Source organism: Megalobrama amblycephala, linkage group LG7 (assembly GCF_018812025.1).
Source record: "Megalobrama amblycephala isolate DHTTF-2021 linkage group LG7, ASM1881202v1, whole genome shotgun sequence".
Taxonomy (NCBI): domain Eukaryota; kingdom Metazoa; phylum Chordata; class Actinopteri; order Cypriniformes; family Xenocyprididae; genus Megalobrama; species Megalobrama amblycephala.
The window spans coordinates 3,017,256-3,042,617 of record NC_063050.1 but is presented as its reverse complement, the minus strand read 5'-3'; the positions used below and the strand labels follow the sequence as shown (position 1 = coordinate 3,042,617).

Sequence of the window (25,362 nt, the reverse complement as noted above, 5' to 3'; positions counted from 1 at the left end):
CTCAGAAGAAGATATTTTGAGGAATGTTGGTGTAAGAGCAAAACTGGACCCCATTAAAAAAAAAAGAAAGAGAAAAAAAAGACATTTCTCAAAATATCTTTTCCACAGAAGAAATCAGTTGATACAGATGTGGAACGAAATGTAAAGGATGACTGAATGTTATTTTTTGTGTAATGTAACTTTCATATTTTATTATGAAATATTTGCATTACATTTGCATGCTAAACAGGCTGCCCTACCAAAGACAGATGTAAGACAAACACAAGAACTATACAGTAAATATTGTGTGATCGGCACCTGCTGAATGTGTTTCCAGCAGCAGTCACTCTGACTCGACTCATTCCCCGTCACTAAAGCTCAACGTTTGTCTGAGACACACCCTCATAGTTTCATGACAAGACTTTCCTCATCATGTAATCCAGTGAGTTGAGTTGCTGAATCTATGAAATCTGTACACAGTTGTACAGATCTTTATTGCCTCCTCATCTGAGTTTTTAACAATCCACCAAAAGAAGACAAAAGAGAAGATGCTTCGTTCTGAACAAACCAAAAAAACGCTCTCTGATCACAGGAAAAGTCTTCAGGATCTAAAAAAGTCCTATGAAGAAAGTGAAGGTAAGGGAAGACATATGTGATTTGATTTAATTTTGCAGTTCATGTACACAACCCATTTTCATATGGTAATGTGTGTATATATATATAAATAAACTGAAGGTCATGTGATACATCTATCTCCTACTTCCATATGTGTGTTTGGAGTAATATCCCTCTGTTACTTATGATTTACAAACCAAGAAAAAAGTCAATCACAAGATTATTGTTCATGTCTAAGGCATTTAGTTAATACATACAAATAAAGTTATTTGTTTCTTTGGACCACAGCTTGACTTGAGATGACACAAAATCCAGTTAATGCAATAGATTTGACAAAGATAGAAAGGAAGCTGTTTACAAAAGAAACGCCCACAGGAATTACGTCAGAAGGGCATACCCAGATAGCAAACAATGATCGAAATAACGTTAAATCAATGTTAATGTGTCAACCTTAACCGCACTGAATCAATATTACTTTTGCACCCGCAATTAACGTTGAAAAAAGGTTCAAATTTCTACAATAATAATTTTAATAACAAATAACCTCTTTTAGTCAGGAACAAGATTAGTAAACTATTCTGCTTTATGAGGCAGAAAACTATATGGCTCGATCAATTTGTTTCTGGTTTCTTTACAACAAATTATGGTTTTTAGTAAACACTGTTACAAAGAGCACAAACTCACATGAACAGCCAAGAGTCAAACTGCCCAACTAAATGAAACACTGATCACATTAATGATGACCAACCAAACATTTTCAATAAAACATCAACATCTAAACCTGTTAATTCTCAAAAATAACTTCTGCTGAGATCTTGAGAGATTTATTGTCTTCTTTTATCTTCAGTTGATTTCAGGCTGTGTGGCTTTAAGTCAGTTGTAGTTGTTTCATTTTCTGAGAGTGCAAGAATGATGATGAACCAACATGTATGCTATTTTCTCAAAAATGACAAATGCCATTTCCATTGATTTTTTTTTTTTTGTTGTTGTTGTTGAAATTTCAAGATCTTTTCAACATTAATTGTGGGTGCAAAAGTGATATTGATTCAATGCGGTTAACGCTGACACATTAACACTGATTTAACATTATTTCAATCATTGTTTGCTATCTGGGATAACCAGAACTTTATCTGCTTGAACTACTTCCTAAAACTAGTCCCACTGCTAAAATATTAAATTAGAAAACTTTACAGTACATGTTTTGTATGGAAACATTTATACTAATGCTAAAATGAACATAAATAAATTAGTTAAGCTGCACATTTCTGTAAAGTCTTGCCCCATTCACATCCACTATACACCCTTAGAAAGAATACGTTAAAACTGACTCAAATTGGGTTAAATTATTACACATAATTGTGTGAGTTTTGGGACAACACTTTTTGTGTCAATTTTGTCAGGACGGTTAACCAGAGGTGTAGTCAAGACCAAACCCTCCAAGACTGAGACAAAGACCATTCAAGAGGGAAGTTAATGAGATTTGATTACTCATTAATGAATAATGAAGTGATGATTGAGCATTACTGAAGAAAACACCTGTTGTTAAAAAGCAGAATCACTGAAGTAAAGATGAACAAAAAAAGAGAAAAAACAAGAACTTCAACAGACTTCCAGCCACAGATGAAATCAACTGAATATAAAAGACATTAAATCTCTATAGTTCTAATTTATCTCTGCACAATGTGTTTTCACAACACTACTAGATCTCAAGCTGTAGAATGTACTATAATGAACAATGCAAAATTAATAAAACACAATCTATAGAATTACTCATTAAATACTGGGTGAGAACAGGTAATCAGACATGATAATTAATGGCACAATCAACAGTAATCTCAGCCACAAAAACAACTGTGAACTAATTTCTCACTGCTGTAAATCCTGACAGTAGTTTAGTAATGCCAAAACAGGGTTTGGGCTGGCGCCCAAATTAAGTTATTAATTCTGGGCCTTGATTAAGGAATGCCAAACCTGCCAAAATTAAAAATAAATAAATACATAAATAAATATGCAATAAATAAATATATAATTATTCATACACTATTAAAAAATATCCTGTGAATTTACAGTAAATTAATGGCAAAAAAAGTTGACAATAATCTACTGTTAATTTTACAGTTATTTACCAAAATCTAAATTGCAGTATGTTGCTGTAAAAATACCATGCACTCTATTAAATCTCGAGTCAACTAATTTCTGACATAAACTAATATTTATAATATGCTAATAATGCGAGCATATATTACTGTGATCTTATTTACAGTTGGACATATATTACTGTCCACTGAAAAGATTTTCACTGCATAAGCAACTACACAACCACCATCTGTTAAATAAAACAACATGCAGCATATCACCAATGCCTCTTGATCTTCTCGTGAACTTAAGCACAGGCTCTACTCTTCAGCACAATGGTGACCCACAAAACTCACATTTACGGTAAACTATTGGCAATAGTGTTGCCAGAATATGACTTTTTTTTTTAACTTACAGTTCGTTACTGTTAAAATATATTTTGTGGGTGTGCCTTTTTATCTTACACCTTTAACCCTTTCAACCCCACAGGAACATCCTCTAGTGTCCACACTACAAAGAGTAAAAGTAACATTGATGCTGTGTTGCAGTGAGATAACTAAATGAATATTTAAGTGATGATTGAGCATTAATGATGAACACCTGCTGTTAACAAGCAGAATCACTGAAAAGAGAAAAAAGAAAGAAGAACAAGAAAAAAAAGCAAAAACACAAGAACTTACACATTATTACTTGTATCAGTTTAACTTTATTCCCACAGAATATCTTATTGAGAACTAAGAAGATTGATGTTAGAGATTGATGAGGTTGATGTTTAATTGAAAATGTTTGGTTTGATGTCACCAATGAGGAGATCAGCATTTGCTTTAGTTGAGCACTTGACACTTGAGTTACTTTTACATTGTTCATTACAGCAGCTATGTGAATCTACAACAGCTTTACAGTAAAAGCTTTTTCAATATAAACCAAAGGATTATAGTTGTCCTGATGTTTAAATCTTTTTAGGCACACACGGACATCAAGAATCAGCGTATGAATCTCAACAACGACAAGCAACATATTCTGATCAACAGATCAACTCTGAACATTAGAAAACAAGCTACTAAAAAGTCACGTAACAACAGCAAAATAAAATAGTGACAATAGAGGAAATTACTAAGAGAAGTCAGCTCATAATTTATTTATACAGCAATGCATGATGGGAGCCATAGCTGAATTTTGATTGGTGGCTCCCAGAATGCACTGCAACATGCTTTATTATTCTCACCACTGTTGAGATTCACAGGCTGATTCTTGATGTCTGTCTCTAAATGAGAGATTTTTTAGAACAACTTTCTTTCATTTAGATTATATTGAAAATCATCTGCTGTATAATCACAATCAATATTGTAAATCTAACTCAGAGATTGGGCTCTAAATGAGTTCAGTGATTCAGGTCAAATAATGATTATGTGAAAACATAACCAACACCATCATCTTTTCTCTTTGATTGTCTGGCTGTTATAACCCAGTTACAGCAACCAAACAAAATCTAACATTAAATAGTCAAGGGTCAAGAGCCCAACTAAAGCAAACACTGATCTCCATGATGGTGACTTATAAATTGTGATTTTCTCCTTTGGTGATTCTGCTTGTTATCATCAGGTGTCTTCAATAATGCTCAATCATCACTCAATTAATCGCTTAAATATCTCATTAACTTTAACACTGCTTCAGTAGGTGGAATTAGAAAGCAAACTACTAAAAAGTCACATAACAACAAAAAATAAAAAAGTGAGAAAAAAGGAAATTACTAAGACAATTCTGTTGTGTATCTGCATTACTGCAATAAATTATGATAAAACAAATTATGATAAAAAAAGTATGTATTTTTTTTATTTTTTAAAATGATGTATTTGAAGGGATCAAACAAATGAATTGATCTCACTCGTTAAGGCAGTGATTGGTGCCACACCCTCCTCATTACCCTACAGACAAAGAAATGTAAAAATATATAAAAGGGAAAATAAACAAATGTAGAAATAAAGAAATGTAGAAATTAATAAACGTGGAAATTAGGGATGCACCGATACTTAATGTGGCCTCATAATGGCACTGCTGGCATGTTGCCGGCACTGGCATGCATCATGTCAGCCAACCGTGGGCCATGTGTGGCAATGATGGCACTGCATGCATGACGGCAGACAACATTTGGGCCGATTGTGGATGTGAGGTGTGTGGCCCAGATCAGTGTAGCGATTATGTGCCATATTCTGTGTACTGGACAATTGTAAGTATTAAGGCCTGCTATATTCAAGGCAAGATAAACAAATTTAGATGTTTTAATTTTTTTTTTTTGTATCTTTATTTATATATTTATTTATTTTTGCTTTTTTTTTTTTTTTTTTTTACATTTCTTTGCACATGTATCTATGTATTTTATTTATTTGTAATTTTGTCAGGTTTGGCATTCCATACTTGATGTGTTTTAGCTTGTTGATTTCATCTAAGGCTGTGGCTGGAAGTCAGTTGTAGTTCTTGTTTTTCTGCTGCATTGTCTCTTCTCTTTTTTCTGTTCTTGTTGTTTCTCTTTCCTTCAGTTATTCTGCTTGTTAACAGCAGGTGTTCATCACTAATGCGCAATCATCACTCGATTAATTAATTATCTCATTAACTCCATTCTTGAATGATCTTTTTTGGTCTTTGAGGTTCTGGTCTTGAATAATTTTGGTCTTGGAGGACTGGTCTTCGCTACACCTCTGAGATTAACAAGTTGTGTTGAAACTATACATAACTATGTGTAAAATAAATTAGTTCTTCCAACACAGTTTTATTAATAGTGATACAAAATGTGTAAAATAGAGTGCTACACATAATATGTGGAATGTGTAACTGCATTGCTGAAATGTTTTCTTTCATTGACAAGCTCAGGGAACGAAACTATTTAAAATATACAATGAGGATATAAAATGTCACATTTTTTCCAGAGCCTGAGAAACAACAGTTATGGGAGATCATTAATGATGAATTGCAAGACATCTTGAAGAAATACTCCTTATTCTTCTCAAAAAAACAAATGAAGGTATGTGAATGTTATTTCTTTTTTCACAGCCGATATGTATTAAATGTGGATTGTAATTCTCTACCATCAAACTGAAATTTAAAACATCACATGATGTATGTGTTTAAAATAAGCATGACATAAGCATGAATGTACTGTATATTTTGTGGATAACAGAAAGCACCTTTCATGGAAAAATTTGCTAAAATCTGTGCTTTACTTATTTATTCTTGTGACAAAACTAACTCAGATCAGATGAGTAAATGAATCAATTACCCAAGTGTTGCCCTGTTGGTCAGGATGCATTTTTCATGTGAAATGGTCTTTCACAAGAGGAGTTTTGTGGATCATAAAAATCACTTTGGTCAATGGCCTACATCCTGAGTTGAAAAATCTTGTGTATGTTAGTGTGATAATCCGGTGTGTTTTGCGAACTGTAGATTTTCAACGACCCCATTCATGGTCACATTGAGCTGCACCCCCTCCTGGTGAAGATCACAGATACGCCTCAGTTTCAGAGACTCCGTCACATCAAACAGCTTGGAGGAACATATCTGGTGTATCCGGGAGCTTCTCACAATCGCTTTGAACACTCTCTTGGGTGAGATATTATTATAATCACAGCTGAAATTTTTGGTCATTTAAAAGAATAATTCATACGGAGCCCTAATCCTGACATAGAAGAAAAAAAAATTATATCGTGGCCACGAATTAGGAATTCGTTCCCACGATTTAACAATACGTGCGCACGTTTTATTAACTCGTTCCCTCGATTTAGTTAAATCCTTCCCACGTTTTATTAATTCGTTCCCTCGATTTAGCTAAATCGAGGGAACGGATTAATAAAACGAGGGAACGATTTAACTAGCTAAATCGAGGGAACGAATTAATAAAACGTGGGAACGATTTAACTAAATCGAGGGAACGAGTTAATAAAACGTGCGCATGTATTGTTAAATCGTGGGAACGAATTCCTAATTCGTGGCCACGATATAATTTTTTTTTTCTTCTATGTCAGGATTAGGGCTCCGTAAATTCACCCTACAATGAATATATATATATATATATATATATATATATATATATATATATTTTTTTTTTTTTATTGTAGGGTGAATTAGGTTAAGTGTTATTTAGTGCTAAGTAATTTAGAGTTTTTGGTCATGAAGTGGCGTTGTTTGTGTGTCAGTGTGGCGTATTTAGCAGGTTGTCTGGTCAAGATTCTTCATGACAATCAGCCGGAGCTCAAAATCACCAAACAGGATTTCCTGTGTGTTCAGATCGCTGGATTGTGTCACGACTTGGGTGAGCAACACTGATGCTTATGGATATATAAAACACCTGCAACTTTATTACTAAAGTCATCAACAGATGTTTGAGTTTTTGTACTAAAGTATCTATCTATCTATCTATCTGTCTATCTGTCTATCTATCTATCTATCTATCTATCTATCTATCTATCTATCTATCTATCTATCTATCTATCTATCTATCTATCTATCTATCTATCTATTTTTAGGTCATGGTCCATTTTCCCATGTATTTGATGGTCTGGTTATTCCTAAAGCCAAACAAATAAAAGGTAAGTGTGTCAGTGTGAGATTAATTCTAATCAGAAGGATCTGTGGACATGCACATTTCTTAGACATGTAATTATTATGTTTGGGGAAAAAAAAAAAAAAAAAAAAAAAAACTTTGTTCTGTGTGTGCATGTCTAATAAGTGAACCTGAAAGTGTTCAGTAATGTGCAAAATATGACTTACCAATTATCTGAGACCTGCTTCTTATTCTTAGGCTTGCCTGATGAAATCCCTGAGAAGTGGAAGGTGAGAATGAACACATTGCTCATGCAGTCAACTCAGCTAACAGTATTTTGTAAGGACATTCTCCAAATATGCAGTGATTCTCCAAATCTTGACCAGTTCTGATCCAGTTTTCTTGACATTAGATGTTTTACGAAAAGAAAGTAATAAACTCAAACGATGTTTGAGTCATTTGTGTTAGATCGTCCAAAACTATTTAACAGTTGAATAAGACACTCTCGTCATGATAAACATGGCCAAAGTTTCAAAACATGAGTTGGACGTATGACAGAGTATTTCTGTGCCAAATATACAACTTCCGGTTGTGGACATTTTGCCGAATTTTCTCGAGTATGGCCCTTGAAGGCTGCATAAATCATCTGTCTCATTTAAGAAAAATAACCGTTAGATTGCAAAGTAAGAAAGACATTACAGTATTTTACACCTCACAATGAATATCAGTCAATTTTATTACGGTTACTTTTCCTAAATATGACATCCTTGATGAAGTATTCAGCCTTCAAATGTGATCTCCGGAGGATGCAGCCTCCGAAATGAGAGGCAGCTCCTGTCACTGAAGGAGTGTGTTTTTGGTTGTGAGGAAAAGATTAAAAGTTTCCAAAAGAACCCAGTGTTAAGGGAACAGTGGATGAAGTTTGTTTTTCTGGGGCAGTAAAAGAGTTGTGCACGTATGTTTGTTTGTTCCCGGTAATTCTGTGATGAATACTTTGAAAACACGTCCCAGTTCAGCGCTGGATTTGCAGATCGGTGGCGTTGAGTAAAGTTGCTTCAGATGTCTGTGTTTTGTTGGCAATCGGCGCAAGTACATATAATGTAAACAACATGAATGCTTTTGTTCCCTTTATATTTATAAAGATGTCGCAGCCTGCAGACAATCCATATGTAAAAGCTGCGCGCACTCGTGACTCTGCCCACGGCACGCCTCCAGGAGCTCGACTTTTTTTCTGGAAAGACTAAGTTTAGTCTATCTTTTATAAATATGATAAAACTAAAGACTTTCGGAGATATGAAGGATGCATTGTTACTCTATATGTACTCAAGATTAACATGAGATTGGCAGAAACTGTTTAAAAATGTTAAACTTCTGTTAATTCTCAATAAGAGCTTCTGTAGACGTGTGACAGAAATAAAGTCAGTCTGGTTAGTAATAAGTGAAGCTGGTAATGCTGTTTGTTGAGTTGTTGAATCAGATCTTCAGAGATTTAATGTCTTTTATCTTCAGTTCATCTAAGGCTGTGGCTGAAGAAAGTTGTAGTTTGTGTTCTTATTTCTCTTTCTTTCAGTGTTTGTTCACAGCAGGTGTTTGAATGATTGAAAGAATGTTTCAGGAACATCATACTAACCTTTAAATAACATTCTACTAACATTAAGGAAACTGGACATTTTCATGTTCTTGGAATGTTACAAATCAACGTTCCTACAATGTTGAACTTTAGATCAAAATTAAGTTGAAAGAATGTTTGAGGAACATTAAAAACAAAATCCTGTATTGTCAAGAAAACTGGAAGTTTTTAATGTTCCCAAAACCAACACTGAATATTTAGAGAACGTTCTTATAACAAAATTCTGTTAGCTGGGAATGCAATTGCACAGAAAAACTCCAGTGTGAAATAAACTCTCCTGGGAGTATATGTGACGTTATACTCAAGAGTTTTAAAATAAGGGTGTTAAATGAACACTGAAGCAGTGTTAAAGGTAATGAGATAATTAAGTGATTAATTTAGTGATGATTGACCATTATTGAAGACACCTGATGATAATGAGCAGAATCACCAAAGGAGAAAATCAGTTTTTAAATCACCATCATGGAGATCAATGTTTGTTTTAGTTGAGCTCTTAACCCTTGTCTTTTTAACTTGTTAAACTTCATTCTTTATAAATCTCTCCAACAGTGTGTAATGCTAGCTTTAGCCACGGAGCACTAAACATCTAAATAAATACTATACTCACATGATCTGATATGCTGCATGACGAACACTTTGTAAAGATCCATTTCGAGGTTTATATTAGCTGTGTGAACTTTGTTTATGCAATGTATTATTGAGTCGCGAGCTCCGTGGGCGGGGAGCGCGAGCATTTAAAGGGGAAACACGCTGAATTGGCGCATATTTAATTATGCCCCAAAATAGGCAGTTAAAAAAATGAATTAAAAAAAAAATCTATGGGGTATTTTGAGCTGAAACTTCACAGACACATTCAGGAGACACCTTAGACTTATATTACATCTTGTGAAAAAGCATTCAAGGCACCTTTAACACTCTGGAGTATGGACTCATATACTCCCAGGAGAGTTCATTTAACACTGGAGTTTTTGCTGTGTGGATTCTGTATTTGATGTATTTAAGATCTCATCTGTCTTTGTGTCTTTACTGCAGCATGAGCAGATGTCAGTGCAGATGTTTGATGACATTGTGAAGAGTTTGAAGGCTGAGAATGAAGATGCGTTGAAAGAGCACGAACTGGATAATAGAGACGTCATCTTCATTAAAGAGTTAATCGAAGGGGCAAAAGATTCAGATGATAAGGTTCATACTGATACTCCAGATGTATATATTAACATGAATGAAGCTTGATTTACTTACAGCCTGTGCTTTTCTGTCCAGTGGACATACAGGGGCAGAGATAAAGACAAATCCTTCCTGTATGAGATTGTGGCAAACAAACAGAACGGCATTGATGTGGACAAATGGGACTATTTCGCACGGTAATTATTATTAGACATTTTGATTGGCTGATGCAACACAAGAACACATAGTAGCAAATATCAGACCATATTCACAGCTTGAATTCAGCCTTGTTTAATCTCTTGTAGGTCCGTTTAAATAAAGGCACCTGTGAACTAATGCAATCAGAGACAAGCTGATATTTATATATTATTTATCTATCCATTGTATTTTTTTTTTTGTATTTGATACTCATTTCTCAGAGACTGTCATCACCTCGGCATTCGTAACAGTTTTGACCACCAGCGTTTGTTGAAGTTTGCTCGAGTCTGTGAAGTGAAGGGGAGAAATCACATTTGCTTCAGAGACAAGGTACATGATACAACCCAAAAAATTACATTTCATTATTTATACAGTTTTCATAATATCTTTTTGATCAGCTGTTTGTTTAAAAATGTGGTGATTTGTTTCTTTCGAAAAATCTTAGAAAAAAGTGACCAAATCAAAAGATGAAAAGCTGTTGAATTTGTCATTGTATCATGGGATCTGTGACACTGGTGTTTGTGTGTCTAACAGGAGGCAGATAATGTTTATGACATGTTTCGCACCCGATACACTCTCCATCGCCAGGCCTACCAGCACAAGATCTGCAACATCATTGAAGAAATGTGAGTCTCTGTTTGCAGTGAACGTCCCGCTGTACACAATTTAACATCCTTATTATTCTTTACATGACCTTACACAAATTCTGCATTAGACCATTGACTGCACTTGAGGGCTCAATGAAATCAGTTTAGTTTTTTCCCAAATTCAATTTTTCTAGACTCAATTTTAATGGTTAACTTAAATTTGATTAATTAAAAATAATATCTAATCAATTGAAATCATGATTTAAAAAAAAAAAAAAAAAAAAACATTTGTTTGGCAAACATAGTGCTGCACAACATAGATTTACTGATAAAATTAAAACATGGAAGAAAAAATGTATTATTACATATGGAGATGAAGTTCAGGTGTTCATGTCATTATATAGTGAGACAGTGTTGAGGAAATAATCTCTTTCTTGCAAATGAAGTTCCAGAGTTCCAAAAGTCAAAATTAGACTTTATTGAACAAAACAACAAAGTCGAGACGCCTGCAGGACATCTGAATCTGTCTCTGACCATGGGCCACTTCACTTACGTTTCCACAGCATACATGGTACAACACACTAACTCATTTGTTTTTCTATGTGTCAGGTTTGCTGAAGCGCTCGTTCTAGCTGATCGTGACCTTCATGAAGGAAAACCTGAAGATATGCTGAAGATTTCTGAAGCCATAAAGACGGCAGAGGAATACAGCAAACTCACAGGTCAGCTGAAAGCATCATTTTCCATTTTTATCTGCAAGTAAAATAATGTAATGGTCTGAAGAAATTCATTTGTTAATACTTTTTTATTCTGTCAGATGAGATCTTTGAGCAGATCTCGTCCTCCACTGCTGAAAACCTGAAGAAATCCAGAGACATTCTGGACAAGATCGTCAGAAGAAAACTGCCAAAGTTTGTGGGAGAAGCTCGCCTGACTGAGAAAAATGTGTCAAAGGTCAGTATAGAAAAATATGTTGGTTTAGTGACTTTATTAAGACAGTATTTACTGTACAGTACTTGACAAACCCTTTCAAATCTGAAAATTCAGGAAGAGCTGTCGACAACATGGAAAGCAGCAATACAGAAGTACAAGCTTGATAACCCAACTGTTTCTCTGAATGCTGAAGATTTACCAGTTTATGTAAGTTATGTAGTTATTCGGTGCATAAACTAGATTGAAAGTGATTAAGAAGCAGGTTTTGCTCTGAAATAAAACATACAACTGTTTAGTGAATTCATTCCTTAAGCTAATCATTTCATCTCTTACTCAGGTGGTTGATCTGGATCACGGCATGAAGGACAAAAACCCCATTGATTCTGTCTATTTCTACAGCAAGAGGAAACCCAATGAAGCTTCTACCATTAAAGATTATCAGGTAATCATGTTTTATTTTAGACCATTGTATTTTTTTTATTTTTTTTATTGTAGTTCATTTACTTCATGATCAAGTATCTTTAGAAAACTCATGGTGTGATTGTTGTCTTGAATTGACAGCTGTCCAGTTTCCTGCCGAAGACGTTCAATGAAGAGCTTGTCAGAGTTTATTACAGAAGAACTGATGATCAGACAGCTGAAGATAAGGAGCAGGAGAAGAAGAAGGTGGAAGAGGCGGAGAAGTGCTTTCAGATCTGGTGTTCAAACAATTTTGGACTTCCCTAGACAGCTGAACTACTGACATATATTTCCTCTCTGTGACTTATACAAAACGTTTTACTTAACAACAACAACAAAAACAACAACAGGGCAGAGGTCCACATATGTCACAAAAGCCAAGCAGCAAAATATAAAGAAAAAATTAATAATAATTCAGTTAAGGTATATGGTTATGGAAAAATTTACTAACTAAATTAAAATCAATTGACCCTTCACCGGGAGTTTGATTGACAAGCGATCTAACCAATCATAACACAGAATCTGTATTTTGTCTGACAAAGAAGATTAGAAGATTAACCTCTGTGGACTTGAACTTGAAAAATGGTGTGTACTGACGTCTTTCCGTGTTTTAAACAACATTCCTTCTGATGTTCATTCATGTTTATTTGATGCTATAAATGAACTAGTAGGAAGAAATGATCGGTTCACGAGCCGCTTGAGCTGAGGCGCTACAGCGATCTGTCACGACACATTAAAGAGCCACAAAACGCTTTTTATTGTTTGAATTTCTTTAAAAATTACACAGTTTGAAAGCTGGGACTTTGTTAAATATCATAAGTAACCTGCTCTGTCTTGTCTGTCGACATGTTGTCAGTGTCCTCTTTGCACCGCGATGTATTTTTCACTGTGTGGCGTGACAGTGCCACGGCATGTTGGACAAAACAACAGTAACTAAAGGGGGCGGGTCTTTGCAAAGGGTCAATTAAACAAAATAATATTTGTGACACCTTTTTCTTTCTTTCTTTCTTTCTTTCTTTCTTTCTTTCTTTCTTTCTTTCTTTCTTTCTTTCTTTCTTTCTTTCTCTGTATTTCTTTCTCATTTTATTTGAATAAATGCATTTTTAGATCAAATATTAATCTGACAAACATCATTAAATAGGCTTCCAACTAGAAAATCAGAAGTAGCCACGAAATGTAAGTGAAAGTGAATGGAAAATAATTAAACAGAAGAACCTGTGCCACTAGATTCATTTACACTGAATGTTTTTTTCATTGTTCTTGTGAAAGCTTAAATAAAAGAAATGAAGTTCTGTGTGTTTATGTTCCACGGCTAGTTACATGTAAAATATTATCTTAAAATGTGTTTTTAAAATAAGGCATGTACATTAATATGAATTTGATTGATTATGATTTGTCATGAAAAGTTAATAATCGTGCTATTTGTGACTGAAAATAAGGTTGTGGGGGATGGAAAATGCAGTATGGATTGTAATGTTGATTAACATAATTGTTCAAATGACAAAACATAAGAAATTAAATTATATAATCAAATTGTTGGATTCTGTAGCATTTGCCGACCACTTGAAATTGAATACTGTTTTCTTGCCTGTAAAAAAAGAAAAAAGTTGTCATATTGAAGCATAACCTACTCACGTTATTTTGCACATTAAAACCCTGAGCTTGTTAACATTTCTTTCTTTGAAACTTGCTGAGTGCTGTTTTTCCAAATGTTTTGATATTCCAGTCTATGCCATTAATATTTTTCATAGCACTAAGCACATCACAGTTCTCTGCAGCATTATACGTTGATGTTTTTTGCGTTTGAGATTTAGCCCTTAAACTGACTCCCTCATCGGTGCCCTGACTACTGAACTAGGGAGATTCCAACCAGCGAGAAATGTTCTGATCACAACATTATGAATTCACATTACGGTGTCAAAACCAGCTTTTCATTAAACGCAAAGGTGAGCCCTGTGCTTAATTGCATTACACTGTGTTAAAGATGGGTAGCCTTTACTCGAGTATCTAAAGCACATGATCAAATCTTTATGACACACCCTCACATTTTACTGACAAGAAGCTTCCTGATAGCTTGCTGTTGTGTAATGGGTTGAGTCTGTGAATCTATAAAATCTCCTCACAGTTCTTCATTATCATCATCCTCTTTTGCAACGAGAGAGAAGTCAACAGGTCATTGAGAAAAGTTGTTTGAAGATACAACAGATGTTGATGACATCCATTGTGATATGAAAAGGATTTACAACAAACATGAAGGTAATGTTTTCACTTTATATATATATATATATATATATATATATATATATATATATAATTACATTTTATATATATTTTAATTATATTTTAATTATATATATATATATATATATATATATATATATATATATATTAATTATATATATGTATATATTAATTACATTTAATGATTTACCGATTAAATTATAAATATTTATTTTAAGTTTTCAATTCAATTTCAATTCATATATAATTACATTTTTTTATATATATTTTAATATATTTTAATTTTATATATATATATATATATATATATATATATATATATATATTTAATTATATATATATATAATTACATTTAATGATTTACCGATTAAATTATAAATATTTATTTTAAGTTTTCAATTCACAATCTGTATAACCGAATCTGAAGACCAATAATGGGCTAGTACATTTTTTGTGCCATTTTCCCCTAGTTAAAGGGATAGTTCACTCAAAAAATGAAAATTCTGTCATCATTTACCCTCAAGTTGTTCCAAATCTGTATAATTTCTTTGCTCTGGTGAACACAAAAGAAGAATGTTTGTAACCAAGCAGTTTTGAGTCACCGTTGACTTCCATATTAGTTTTATTATTATTAATAATCTATTATTATCTACAATTATATATTATATTATATTAATTATATTATATTATATTATATTATATTATATTATATTATATTATATTATATTATATTATATTATATATTTGTTTATCCTGTGTTGGTCAGTGCAGATCAGAAGCAGAACCAAATATCATGATTAAAAAAGCATGATATATAATTGGTAGATGGGAATGCCAAGATGCACATAGATTTTTAAAAATGCTGATAAAAATGTGTGCGCTCAATTGATTTTTTATGCACATTTGCACTTAAACTATGATGGAAACACCTAACCTGAACTATAAGGCTGTGATTGGACAGCTGGAGTAACTAGTGGATCAATGGCATCACATCATCTCAAATGTAGGTTTGGTGGTTCTGAAATGCCCGGTTTGGTTTAATTCCCTCAAAAGCGTCTCACACGATTGTGTTCCCAAACACCAGCATCAGAATGCATGAGAACATGACAGTGTTTATTGTGTTTCATCTGAAGCTCTGAGACAAACTCATTTATGATGGAGGAGCCACAGTAACCTTTCTCGGTCAAGATTTATAAAAAAAAAAAAAAAAAAAAAGAAAAAATATTACCTGAGATGCACTGATAGACAAATAATCAGTATTAACTGATAAAAGCAAATTTTCACACTATCGACTATCGGCAGATAGTTTAAAAAATATACTCAGGGCTGATATATCCTGTCAATCAAAAGAGGGCAGGAAAATGCACTGAGCTCTGTGTAAATAACATGTCAAGAAACCAGTTTGATGTTCAATATTAATGGTAATTATATGAATGAATAAAATTCAGAAAGTTCAGAATATAGTTAATGTGTGTTAATATTAATTGGAGTCATATGTTTATGTTTATAACTGATAGTTACTCCAAAACAAATTAATGAAATGGATACAGTTGTTATTAGCATTTCTTTCAAAATGTAATATTTTAAAATATAATGATTAATCATTAATTATAATGAAACTATCAGTAATTTGAAGGAAATACCTTCTTTTAAATTAATGATAGTTTCATTATAATTCATGATTAATCATTATATTTTAAAATATTACATTTTGAAAGAAATTCTAATAAAAACTTTATTTTATCCATTTCATTAACTTCAAGGGAGAAGAGCCAAACTATCGGTAGTTACCGGTATTGGTGGATATCAGTCTGAATAATCGGCTATCGGTATCGGTGGGGAAGTTTAATATCAGTGAATCTAATATTTGCTTATTATTAAGGCTACTGCTTTGTTAAGCCAACACTAAATATTTCTATGAAAGTATTTCTAACAGACAAAATGTCTCTCCACAGTAAAAAGAAAGACAAAAATCACTGAGGATTTCCAAAACGTCATACGGAAATACTCCCTAGACTTTTCAAAGGACACCATGAAGGTAAGTGATGCATCAAATAAAGAGAGAATAATGTTTCCTGTATATAGTAAATTTAGCCTATATAGCAAACAAGAGTCGTGTCATTACAATCGTGTTTAACTGCAGGACTGCCTGATGGAGTGATATTGATGTCATGGGCTGAATCAATCACTTGCCCTTTTGAAAAGCTAACTTATAATATGATGGAAACAATGCAAATAATGAAAAGTTGTGCACTGATATTAAACTGATATCTAAAAAACTGATAAAACTGATATCAAAGTTTATCATTGATTTAAACAAATGCAGCCATAATAAATGTCACATTTATCTATTTTATTAGTTACTCCAAGAAAATGTGTGTTTGCTCTTTTCTTAAGACCTTTTTCTTTAGGTAAGTTTTTTATAAATAAATAAATATTTTCTACCCTGTAGATCTTCAATGACCCCATTCATGGTCAGATTGAGCTGCACCCCCTGCTGGTGAAGATGATTGACACTCCTCAGTTTCAGAGACTCCGTCACATCAAACAGCTGGGAACTAAATATCTGGTGTTCCCTGGAGCCACTCACACTCGCTTCGAACACTCCATTGGGTAATCTTTTTTAAACTCTTTTCGAGGCTGGACCTTTGCATTGTTTTTCCTTGAAATAAAGGGATATTCTTTGTCTGTGTGTGTTAGTGTGGCGTATTTAGCTGGATGTCTTCTCAGAAGTCTTCGTGATAATCAGCCAGAGCTCAACATTACCGAACAAGATATCCTGTGTGTTCAGATCGCTGCTCTGTGCCATGACATGGGTGAGTAGCACAAACATTCATATAAATAAATAAATAAATATATAAACATACATAGAAACATATAAACTAGTGCAACTATAACACAGAGCAAGTTAATGCAAATGTGTGAATCAATAATTCAGCCACAAAGCAGTAAAAAAAAAAAATGAACAGCAAGATGATACACTCAGAAATATTGAGAATACAAAACAGACACACCCACTCAAACACACATTCACTTACACACACACACACACACACACACACACACACACACACACACACACAACACATTATTATACACACAAATAAACCTGTGTGGCTGTAACAATATAGTAAAACTGAGCCAAAAGAATCAAATAAGAGGTTAAAATCAGATCAGACCCATATTTATTAAGTTGTGATGAAGCATGCCTGTTCTTTTTTGTTATATTTTGGTCCCACTTTATATTAAGTGGCCTTAACTACTATGTACTTACATCAAAAAAATCAGTACAATGTACTTATTGGGTTCATATTGAATTGAAAAACACATTTACAGCTATTGAATTGGGATACGGGTAAGGTTAGGGACAGCTTTGGTGGTATGGGTAGGTTTAAGGGTAGGGGTAAGGGTTAAGGGAACGGTCAACAGTGTAATTATAAATGTAATTACAGAAATTAATTACAGATGTAATTACATGCAGGTGTTTTTAAACTATAAGTACAATGTAAAAACATGTATGAACACAATAAGTGCATTGTATCAAATGATTAATTTAAATGTAAGTACATAGTAGTTAAGGCCATTTAATGTAAAGTGGGTCCTATATTTTTATTAAATTTTACTGTTATGTTATGTGTAACAAAATGTCCTCATCTGTGTTCAGGTTTGACTGTAGTGAAATTAATGCAAAAACTGACACTTCAAATTAACTTAAAAAAAAATAATCTAAACTTTGACAAAAAAGTCTTTGAGAATGTCTAAGTATAAATCCAAATCCACAATTTAAAAAAAAAAGTATTTATGTCTAAAAACACTTGATAATTTATAAGCCATTTTATATAGGACTATATCTAGTGGTTACATCATGGCATTACAAAAGTTTTTTTTTTTTTTTACTACCACCAGATGGCACTAATCTACTCTTAAAAATGGATTTTAAATGCCTTCTCTATTTTAACATGAAATACTGTTTTAATTTAAAAATGTGTACATTTTAAAAAAATGTGTACTATTTTCAATAGGGAAAATAGCTAATATATATTATACAAATAGTGCATAGTATCATTAAATACCCTCACAATTCTAAATAATAATAAAAAAAAATATAATTGAACAAAAATATATTTCATTGGATTTCCTTGGGGTGGGGGGTGGGAGTTACAGGCTTTGGTAATTTTTTGACCGTGAAGAAGCCAAGTGTGACTCCTAAACGAATAAATAATTATATTATGCAAGTAGATAATGAAGCATGTTTGTAGGACATTTGCAAAATTATTTTCATTACATGTAAAGTGCTATAGACACCCTGAAGGTTATGGATAAAAAGTGCTCTAAAAAGTACCATTATGTCTTTTCAGTTTGTTCTCTCATTTGTTTGAGAGAAGTTGCCTACATTATAGTTTTTCGTACACCCCTAATACACACAAAAACGAAGAATAATATGTACATTTTGTGTTTTCTCATAATCAACATATATATTAAAAAATTTAAAAAAAAAAAAAAAAAATTACAGTTTTTTTCAGTTGCTAACAAGCATTGTTCAATACTGAAACCACATTTTCAAAACTCTTCACACAGTCAGTGAAACAGAAGTCAATGCAGACCAAACTGTGAACCATTTTTCATTGCTTTCAGACAAAATGCATTCAGTGACCACACTTTTCAAAATTCAGGAACTCTTTTCCCATTCGTACTCCACAACATGCAAAATACTATGTGTTTTCAGCACATTTTTCTAATGCTAACACACTGCATTCAAAATGATTAAAAACACATTCAAAACAGAATGATGGCCAATTCCAAGCATTTATGCAGTAATTATTTTAAAATATTCTCAATTTTATAGCCAAAAAAAAAAAAATCATTACACAGCAAAAACTGCAGTGTTAAATTAACTCTCCAGGGAGTACATGTGAGACCATACTCAAGAGTGTTAAAGTGTTAAAATAAGAGTGTTAAATGAACACTGAAAAGTGTTAAAGTTAATAAGATAATTAAGTGATTAACAGTGATGATTGACCATTATTGAAGATACCTGATGATAACAAGCAGAATCACCAAAGGAGAAAATCACAATTTTTAAGTTACCATCGTGGAGATGAGGGTTTGCTTTAGTTGGGCTCTTGACCCTTGACTTTTTAAAATAAAATTTTGTTTGGGCTGTTTTAACTGAGTTATAACATCCAGACAAACAAATGGAAAAAATGTTTAGGTGGTGTTGGTTATGTTTTCACATAATCATTATTTGATCTGAATCACTGAACTCATTTAGAGCCTCATTAGTTAGATTTACATTATTGATTACAGCAGCACTGTGATTCTACAGCAGAAGATCAGCTTTAACAATATAATCTGAAGGATTTCACAAACAGTTGTTCTGAGCAAAAAAAAAAAAAAAAAAAAAATCTTTCTCTTAGGCACACACAGACATCAAGAATCAGCCTGTGAATCTCAACAATGGTGAGAATAATAAAGCATGTTGCAGTGCATTCTGGGAGCCACCAATCAAAATTCATCCATGGCTCCCATCATGCATTGCTGCATGAATAAATTATGAGCTGAATTGTCTTAGTAATTTCTTTTATTCTCATATTTTATTTTGTTCTGTTTATGTGACTTTTTAGTAGCTTGTTTTCTAATGTTCAGAGTTGATCTGTTGATCAGAATATGTTGCTTGTCACCGTCCTTGAGATTCACAGGCTGATTCTTGATGTCTGTGTGTGCCTAAGAGAAAAATTTTTATTTTTTTGTTTTTGTTGCTCAGAACAACTGTTTGTGAAATCCTTCAGATTATATTGATAAAGCTGATCTTGTGCTGTAGAATCACAGTGCTGCTGTAATCAATAATGTAAATCTAACTCAGAGATTGGGCTCTAAATGAGTTCAGTGATTCAGATCAAACACTGATTATGTGAAAACATAACCAACATCACCTGACCATTTTTTTCCACTTGTTTGTCTGGATGTTATAACTCAGTTAAAACAGCCCAAACAAAATTTTATTTTAAAAAGTCAAGGGACAAGAGCCCAACTAAAACAAACCCTCATCTCCACGATGGTGACTTAAAAATTGTGATTTTCTCCTTTGGTGATTCTGCTTGCTATCATCAGGTGTCTTCAATAATGCTCAATCATCACTCAATTAATCACTTAATTATCTCATTAACTTTAACACTTTTCAGTGTTCATTTAACATTCTTATTTTAACACTTTAACACTCTGGAGTATGGTCTCACATGTACTCCCTGGAGAGTTAATTTAACACTGCAGTTTTTGCTGTGTACAAGCTGATTGCAATTTTAGCTGAAATTCCACCCACTCCAATGCAAGAGAGAGACCAGACTAGAACCATCACTGTAATTTACTGTAATGAACAACTACACATGTTGTTACAGTAATGTGTAGAATGTATTTTATTTATTCTTTTTTTATTATCATTGCAGCCCTGGAGTTTTTTCCCTCTTTTTTCACCTTTTGGTTATAATTTTCAAGTACTATATTCATATAAAAAATGAAATTTTGATTAATTTCTGATTCATTCGTGTTAAAAATGCTTTCAATAAAGTGAAATTGTGTTACAGTATTCTATATGAAGAACTGATTTATGTGGAAAATCATTGAAACTTTAAAAAAGAAAAGTTCATCAATTATGTAATGCTTCCTGTTGTTAGTGTGTTTTAGGTCAGTGTGTTGTGAATGAAATGTGTGTTTTCTGAATGAGTGTTATGTTGGTCTGAGTGAGTTTTGTAGGTGAGATTAACTGTTTGGCCAACATTCATGCTGCTAATGCAGACTGTGTGAAGAGTTTTGAAAATGTGGTTTCGGTATTGAACAATGCTTGTTAGCAACTGAAAAATACTGTAAAACACTTCACCTTTTTGTCATTTCAGGTCATGGTCCGTTCTCTCATTTATTTGATGGCATGTTCATCCCTGAAGTCCAACCTAGTAAGTATCTGTGTGTGACTGAGACAGACAAGCCTGTACATATGTACTTTATTAAACCTGCCTTACATAATATCTAAAATCTCTTTTCATTTCTCAGATTCCCCTTGGGAGGTAAGCATCATAACTCTCCTGTACAACTATAAATAAATGCTGATACACAAACTCTGTGAACTAGCATATACAATATTTAAGTCAACATGCAGTCACACTTATTTCCTTTCTCAATATATATCTGGTCTTTTTTAATACTAGGTTTTAAATATATTTAAAATATGGTAACAGAAGACATTACTGTCATTGCATTTACTGTATGAGTGTAAAGTGGAAATAGTAAATTGAACACGGTAAATGCAGTACTACAAACTGCACTTCTACTACATGTATATGATCACACGTACTACGGTATTTCAGAATGTATCCAGAAAATGTTCTGTTGCATTCACACAAATTGTGTATATACTAATAGCATATGTTAGCACATGTGTATTCACCACCCAAATACAATCATGATTTCAAACTTTCCACACTGTAAACATCCATCTTTAAAGTTGCTTCTAGAGCTCTGGGCCATATTCACAAAACATCTTAAGGCTAAAAGTAGCTCCTAACTTGCCGATTTAGGAGAAACTCTTAAAAATAATGGGCGTGTCAGTCCTAATTTTTGGACTCCTAAATTGTTGCTCTGAGAGTATTTCACAAAGCATTTTAGCGTTAAAACTAGCTCCTAAATCTGTGAAATGTTAGGAGTAGTCAAGAGGACTCCTCACAGCAAAATCCCCAGTGTTAAATTAACACCCAAAGTGTACATATGAGTCCATCTTGCCGGGTGTTAAAAAGTAACACTGAAGCAGTGTTAAAGTTAATGAGATAATTGATTGATGATTGAGTGATGATTGACAATTAGTGGAGACACCTGATGATAATAAGCAGAATCATTGAAGAAACAACAAGAGAAAAAGAGAGAGACACAACAACTACAACTGACTTCCAGCCATTAAACATTATTACACTTATTATTAACCAGTTTGATTTGATTTCTGTCATACATCAACAAAAGTTCTTATTGGGAATTAACAGATGTTTAGATGTTAATGTTTTAATGAAAGTTTAGTTTGAAGTCACCATGATGGTGAAAAGCATTTCCTTTAGTTGGGCTCTTGACTCTATTTATTAACATTAATTTATCTCTGGCTGTTCCAACTTTGTGTTTGTAGAGTACATTTGTTATAGCCAGAGAAACTATGATCTGAGCTGTGTTTCCCAAAAGTGCTGTGAGACAAAGTTGATCAATTTAGGTTTACAATGCTTTGGGAAGCACAGTCATAATGGTTGTGTTTTCTCATTGTGAAATGGCCAGATTCATTGGTGACATCCAGTATTAACTGGTGATATAGATGTTATATTATTTCCTTACAGTAAATCTATTACTGCTTGAGATCCAGCAGAGCTTTTATAATCTGAAGGGTTTTTTTAAACACACACAGACATCAAGAATCAGCATATGACTCTCAACAATGGTGACAATCAAACAAAGTGCTTCATGTTGCAGTGCATGATGGGAGCCACCAATCAAAACTCATCCATGGCTCCCATCATGCATTGCTGCATTGAATAAATTATGCAGATGAATTGTCCTGTAATTTTCATAGATTGTTCATGTTTGCTTTTATTTCTCTGTTGTTTTGTTGTGACAGTAGCTTGTTTTGTGATGTTCAGAGTTGATCTGTTTGTCAGTATTTTGTATTTATTTATCATCACCGTTCTTGAGAATCAGATGCTGATTCTTGATGTCTGTGTGTGTTTAAACACTGAAGCTTCAGTGCATAATATATTATTCTTGAAAAAAAAAAAAAAAATAATACTGCTGTTGGATCTCAAGCTGTAAAATCACAGGACTACAATCATTAATACTAAAGCTACACATCAAGCACACAGTCAGAGATTTAGACTCTGAACATCAAATATATTGTGACCAGATCGTATTTTCTCTGACTATAACAAATGTGCTTTACAAACACAAAGCTGGAGCAGCCAGAGAATAATTAACAATAAAAGGTAAAGAGTCAAGAGCCCAACTAAAGCAAACGCTGACCTCTTTCATGGTGACTTGAAATGAAACATTCATAAAACATTAATTAACACCTTTTTTCTCTCTTTCCTTCAATGATTCTGCTTATTAACATCAGGTGTCTCCACTAATTGTCAATCATCACTCAATCATTAATCAATTATCTCATTAACTTTAACACTGCTTTAACACTGTTACTTTTTAACACCCGGCAAGATGGACTCATATGTACACTTTGGGTGTTAATTTAACACTGGGGATTTTGCTGTGCTAAATCACTAAGACCAAATCACAAACAGTCCTAATCCACCTAAAGACACTGAACACCATTGAGACAATAGCGATAGAAAAAATACATTTTGATTTATAGATTTAAATCTATGATGAGACACCAAAAATAAATCTTTAACAAATAAATAAATATTGTCCAATTACCTGTGGCAGTGGTTCCCCCAGTGGTTCCCCCAGAGTTCACATTTACAAATGATTGAATAGAGTTAAAAAAATAAAATAAAATAATAAAAATAAGCGTATTTGGTCTGGAGCAAAAAGAGTGCATGTAGCGCAGCAAGCCGACACTAAGCCGGGGCCTCTCCGTGCCTCTGACCTGAGGCGAGAACACGGGAGGAGACAGGCTCGACATGAAGGCTATAGTATCTAGTGAACGTGTTAGGTGTCGCCCAGCCCGCAGCTCTATAAATGTCTGTCAGCGAGGCGCCACGAGCCAACGCCCAGGAGGATGCTACTCCTCTCGTGGAGTGAGCATGCAACCTGAGCGGGCAGGGCACGCCCTGAGCTTAAGCTCAGGGCAATGGCATCCACTATCCAGTGGGCCATCCTCTGCTTGGAGACAGCCTTTCCCTTCTGCTGGCCTCCGTAACAGACAAAGAGCTGGTCTGAGGTCCTGAAGCTTTGAGTTCTGTCTATGTACAGTCGCAAAGCGCGGACTGGACAGAGCAAAGCCAGGGCTGGGTCTGCCTCCACCAAGGGCAGCGCTTGCAGGCTCACTACCTGGTCCCTGAAGGGAGTGGTAGGAACCTTGGGCACATAGCCAGGCCGTGGTCTCAGTACCACGTGGCTGTCACCCGGCCCGAACTCCAGACACGATTCGTCAACCGAAAATGACTGCAGGTCCCCTACCCTCTTGATGGAGGCCAATGCAACCAGCAGCAAAGTCTTCAAAGACAGAATCTTTAAGTCACCTAGAACCTCCGCGTCCCACCCAGGGACCAGACATGGAGATTCCAGAGGTCTGGACACGGGTGCCAAAGAGTGCCCTGTCTCTGAGAAAGAAGGTCCTTCCTCCGGACAGGGAAGGGCTGTCACGAGGAGTGAGAGTTCTGGAAACCAGGTCCGGTTGGGCCAATAGGGCACAACTAGCAGGACCTGCTCCTCGTCCTCCCTGACTTTGCACAGTGTCTGTGCTAGTAGACTCACTGGGGGATACGCTATTTGCGCAGGCCCCGGGGGCAGCTGTGTGCCAGTGCGTCTGTCCTGAGTGTTCCTTCAGTCAGAGAGTAAAACAACTGGCAGTGAGAGGTTTCTGGTGAAGCAAACAGGTCTACCTGAGCCTCTCCGAACTCTCTCCAGATCAGCCGGACCACCTGGGGGTGGAGTCGCCACTCTCCCGGCAGCACAGCTCATGAAAGCTTGTCGGCCTCATGGTTGAGCACACCGGGAACATGAATGGCGCGAAGCGACCTCAGATGCTTCCGACTCCACAGGAGGAGATGGCGGGCGAGTTGTGACATGCGACGGGAGTGTAGACCACGTTGATGGTTGATGTACGCAACGGTCGCAGTGTTGTCCGTACGGACCAGTACATGCTTGCCCCGTAGCGGCCCTTTGAGGCGGCTCAGAGCAAGGCGTACAGTTGATGTGCCACTGCAGATGGGGTCCCGTCCAAACCCCTGAAACTGCAAGCCCGTTGT

The 25,362-nt window shown here is 34.6% G+C and overlaps 2 protein-coding genes across 2 annotated transcripts in view; both read left to right on the top strand.

Moving 5' to 3' along the window:
* The first annotated feature begins 282 nt into the window (after nucleotides 1-282).
* Nucleotides 283-12,626, top strand: LOC125271399 (deoxynucleoside triphosphate triphosphohydrolase SAMHD1-like). Its single transcript, XM_048195472.1, has 15 exons — nucleotides 283-615; nucleotides 5,595-5,689; nucleotides 6,109-6,269; nucleotides 6,858-6,973; nucleotides 7,188-7,250; nucleotides 7,463-7,494; nucleotides 9,867-10,016; nucleotides 10,095-10,195; nucleotides 10,418-10,526; nucleotides 10,731-10,822; nucleotides 11,393-11,505; nucleotides 11,601-11,737; nucleotides 11,831-11,923; nucleotides 12,054-12,158; nucleotides 12,278-12,626. The coding sequence occupies exons 1-15, from the start codon at nucleotides 528-530 to the stop codon at nucleotides 12,440-12,442; spliced, it is 1,620 nt and encodes a 539-aa protein (XP_048051429.1). The 5' UTR covers nucleotides 283-527; the 3' UTR covers nucleotides 12,443-12,626.
* A 1,533-nt stretch (nucleotides 12,627-14,159) lies between these two features.
* LOC125271516 (deoxynucleoside triphosphate triphosphohydrolase SAMHD1-like) overlaps nucleotides 14,160-25,362 on the top strand; it is a 35,105-nt gene continuing 23,902 nt past the window's right edge. Inside the window, exons 1-6 of the mRNA XM_048195552.1 lie at nucleotides 14,160-14,163; nucleotides 16,372-16,454; nucleotides 16,869-17,029; nucleotides 17,117-17,232; nucleotides 21,307-21,377; nucleotides 24,658-24,693. Of these exons, the coding sequence (XP_048051509.1) occupies nucleotides 14,160-14,163; nucleotides 16,372-16,454; nucleotides 16,869-17,029; nucleotides 17,117-17,232; nucleotides 21,307-21,377; nucleotides 24,658-24,693 (471 nt within the window). The remainder of the gene's footprint in view (nucleotides 14,164-16,371; nucleotides 16,455-16,868; nucleotides 17,030-17,116; nucleotides 17,233-21,306; nucleotides 21,378-24,657; nucleotides 24,694-25,362) is intronic.

Coding starts and splice junctions, on each gene's coding strand:
- LOC125271399 (XM_048195472.1), top strand. CDS start 528: ATGCTTCGTTCTGAACAAACCAAAAAAACGCTCTCTGATCACAGGAAA. Junction 6,974..7,187: donor TGGATTGTGTCACGACTTGG/GTGAGCAACACT, acceptor ATCTATTTTTAG/GTCATGGTCCATTTTCCCAT. Junction 10,017..10,094: donor CAAAAGATTCAGATGATAAG/GTTCATACTGAT, acceptor TTTTCTGTCCAG/TGGACATACAGGGGCAGAGA.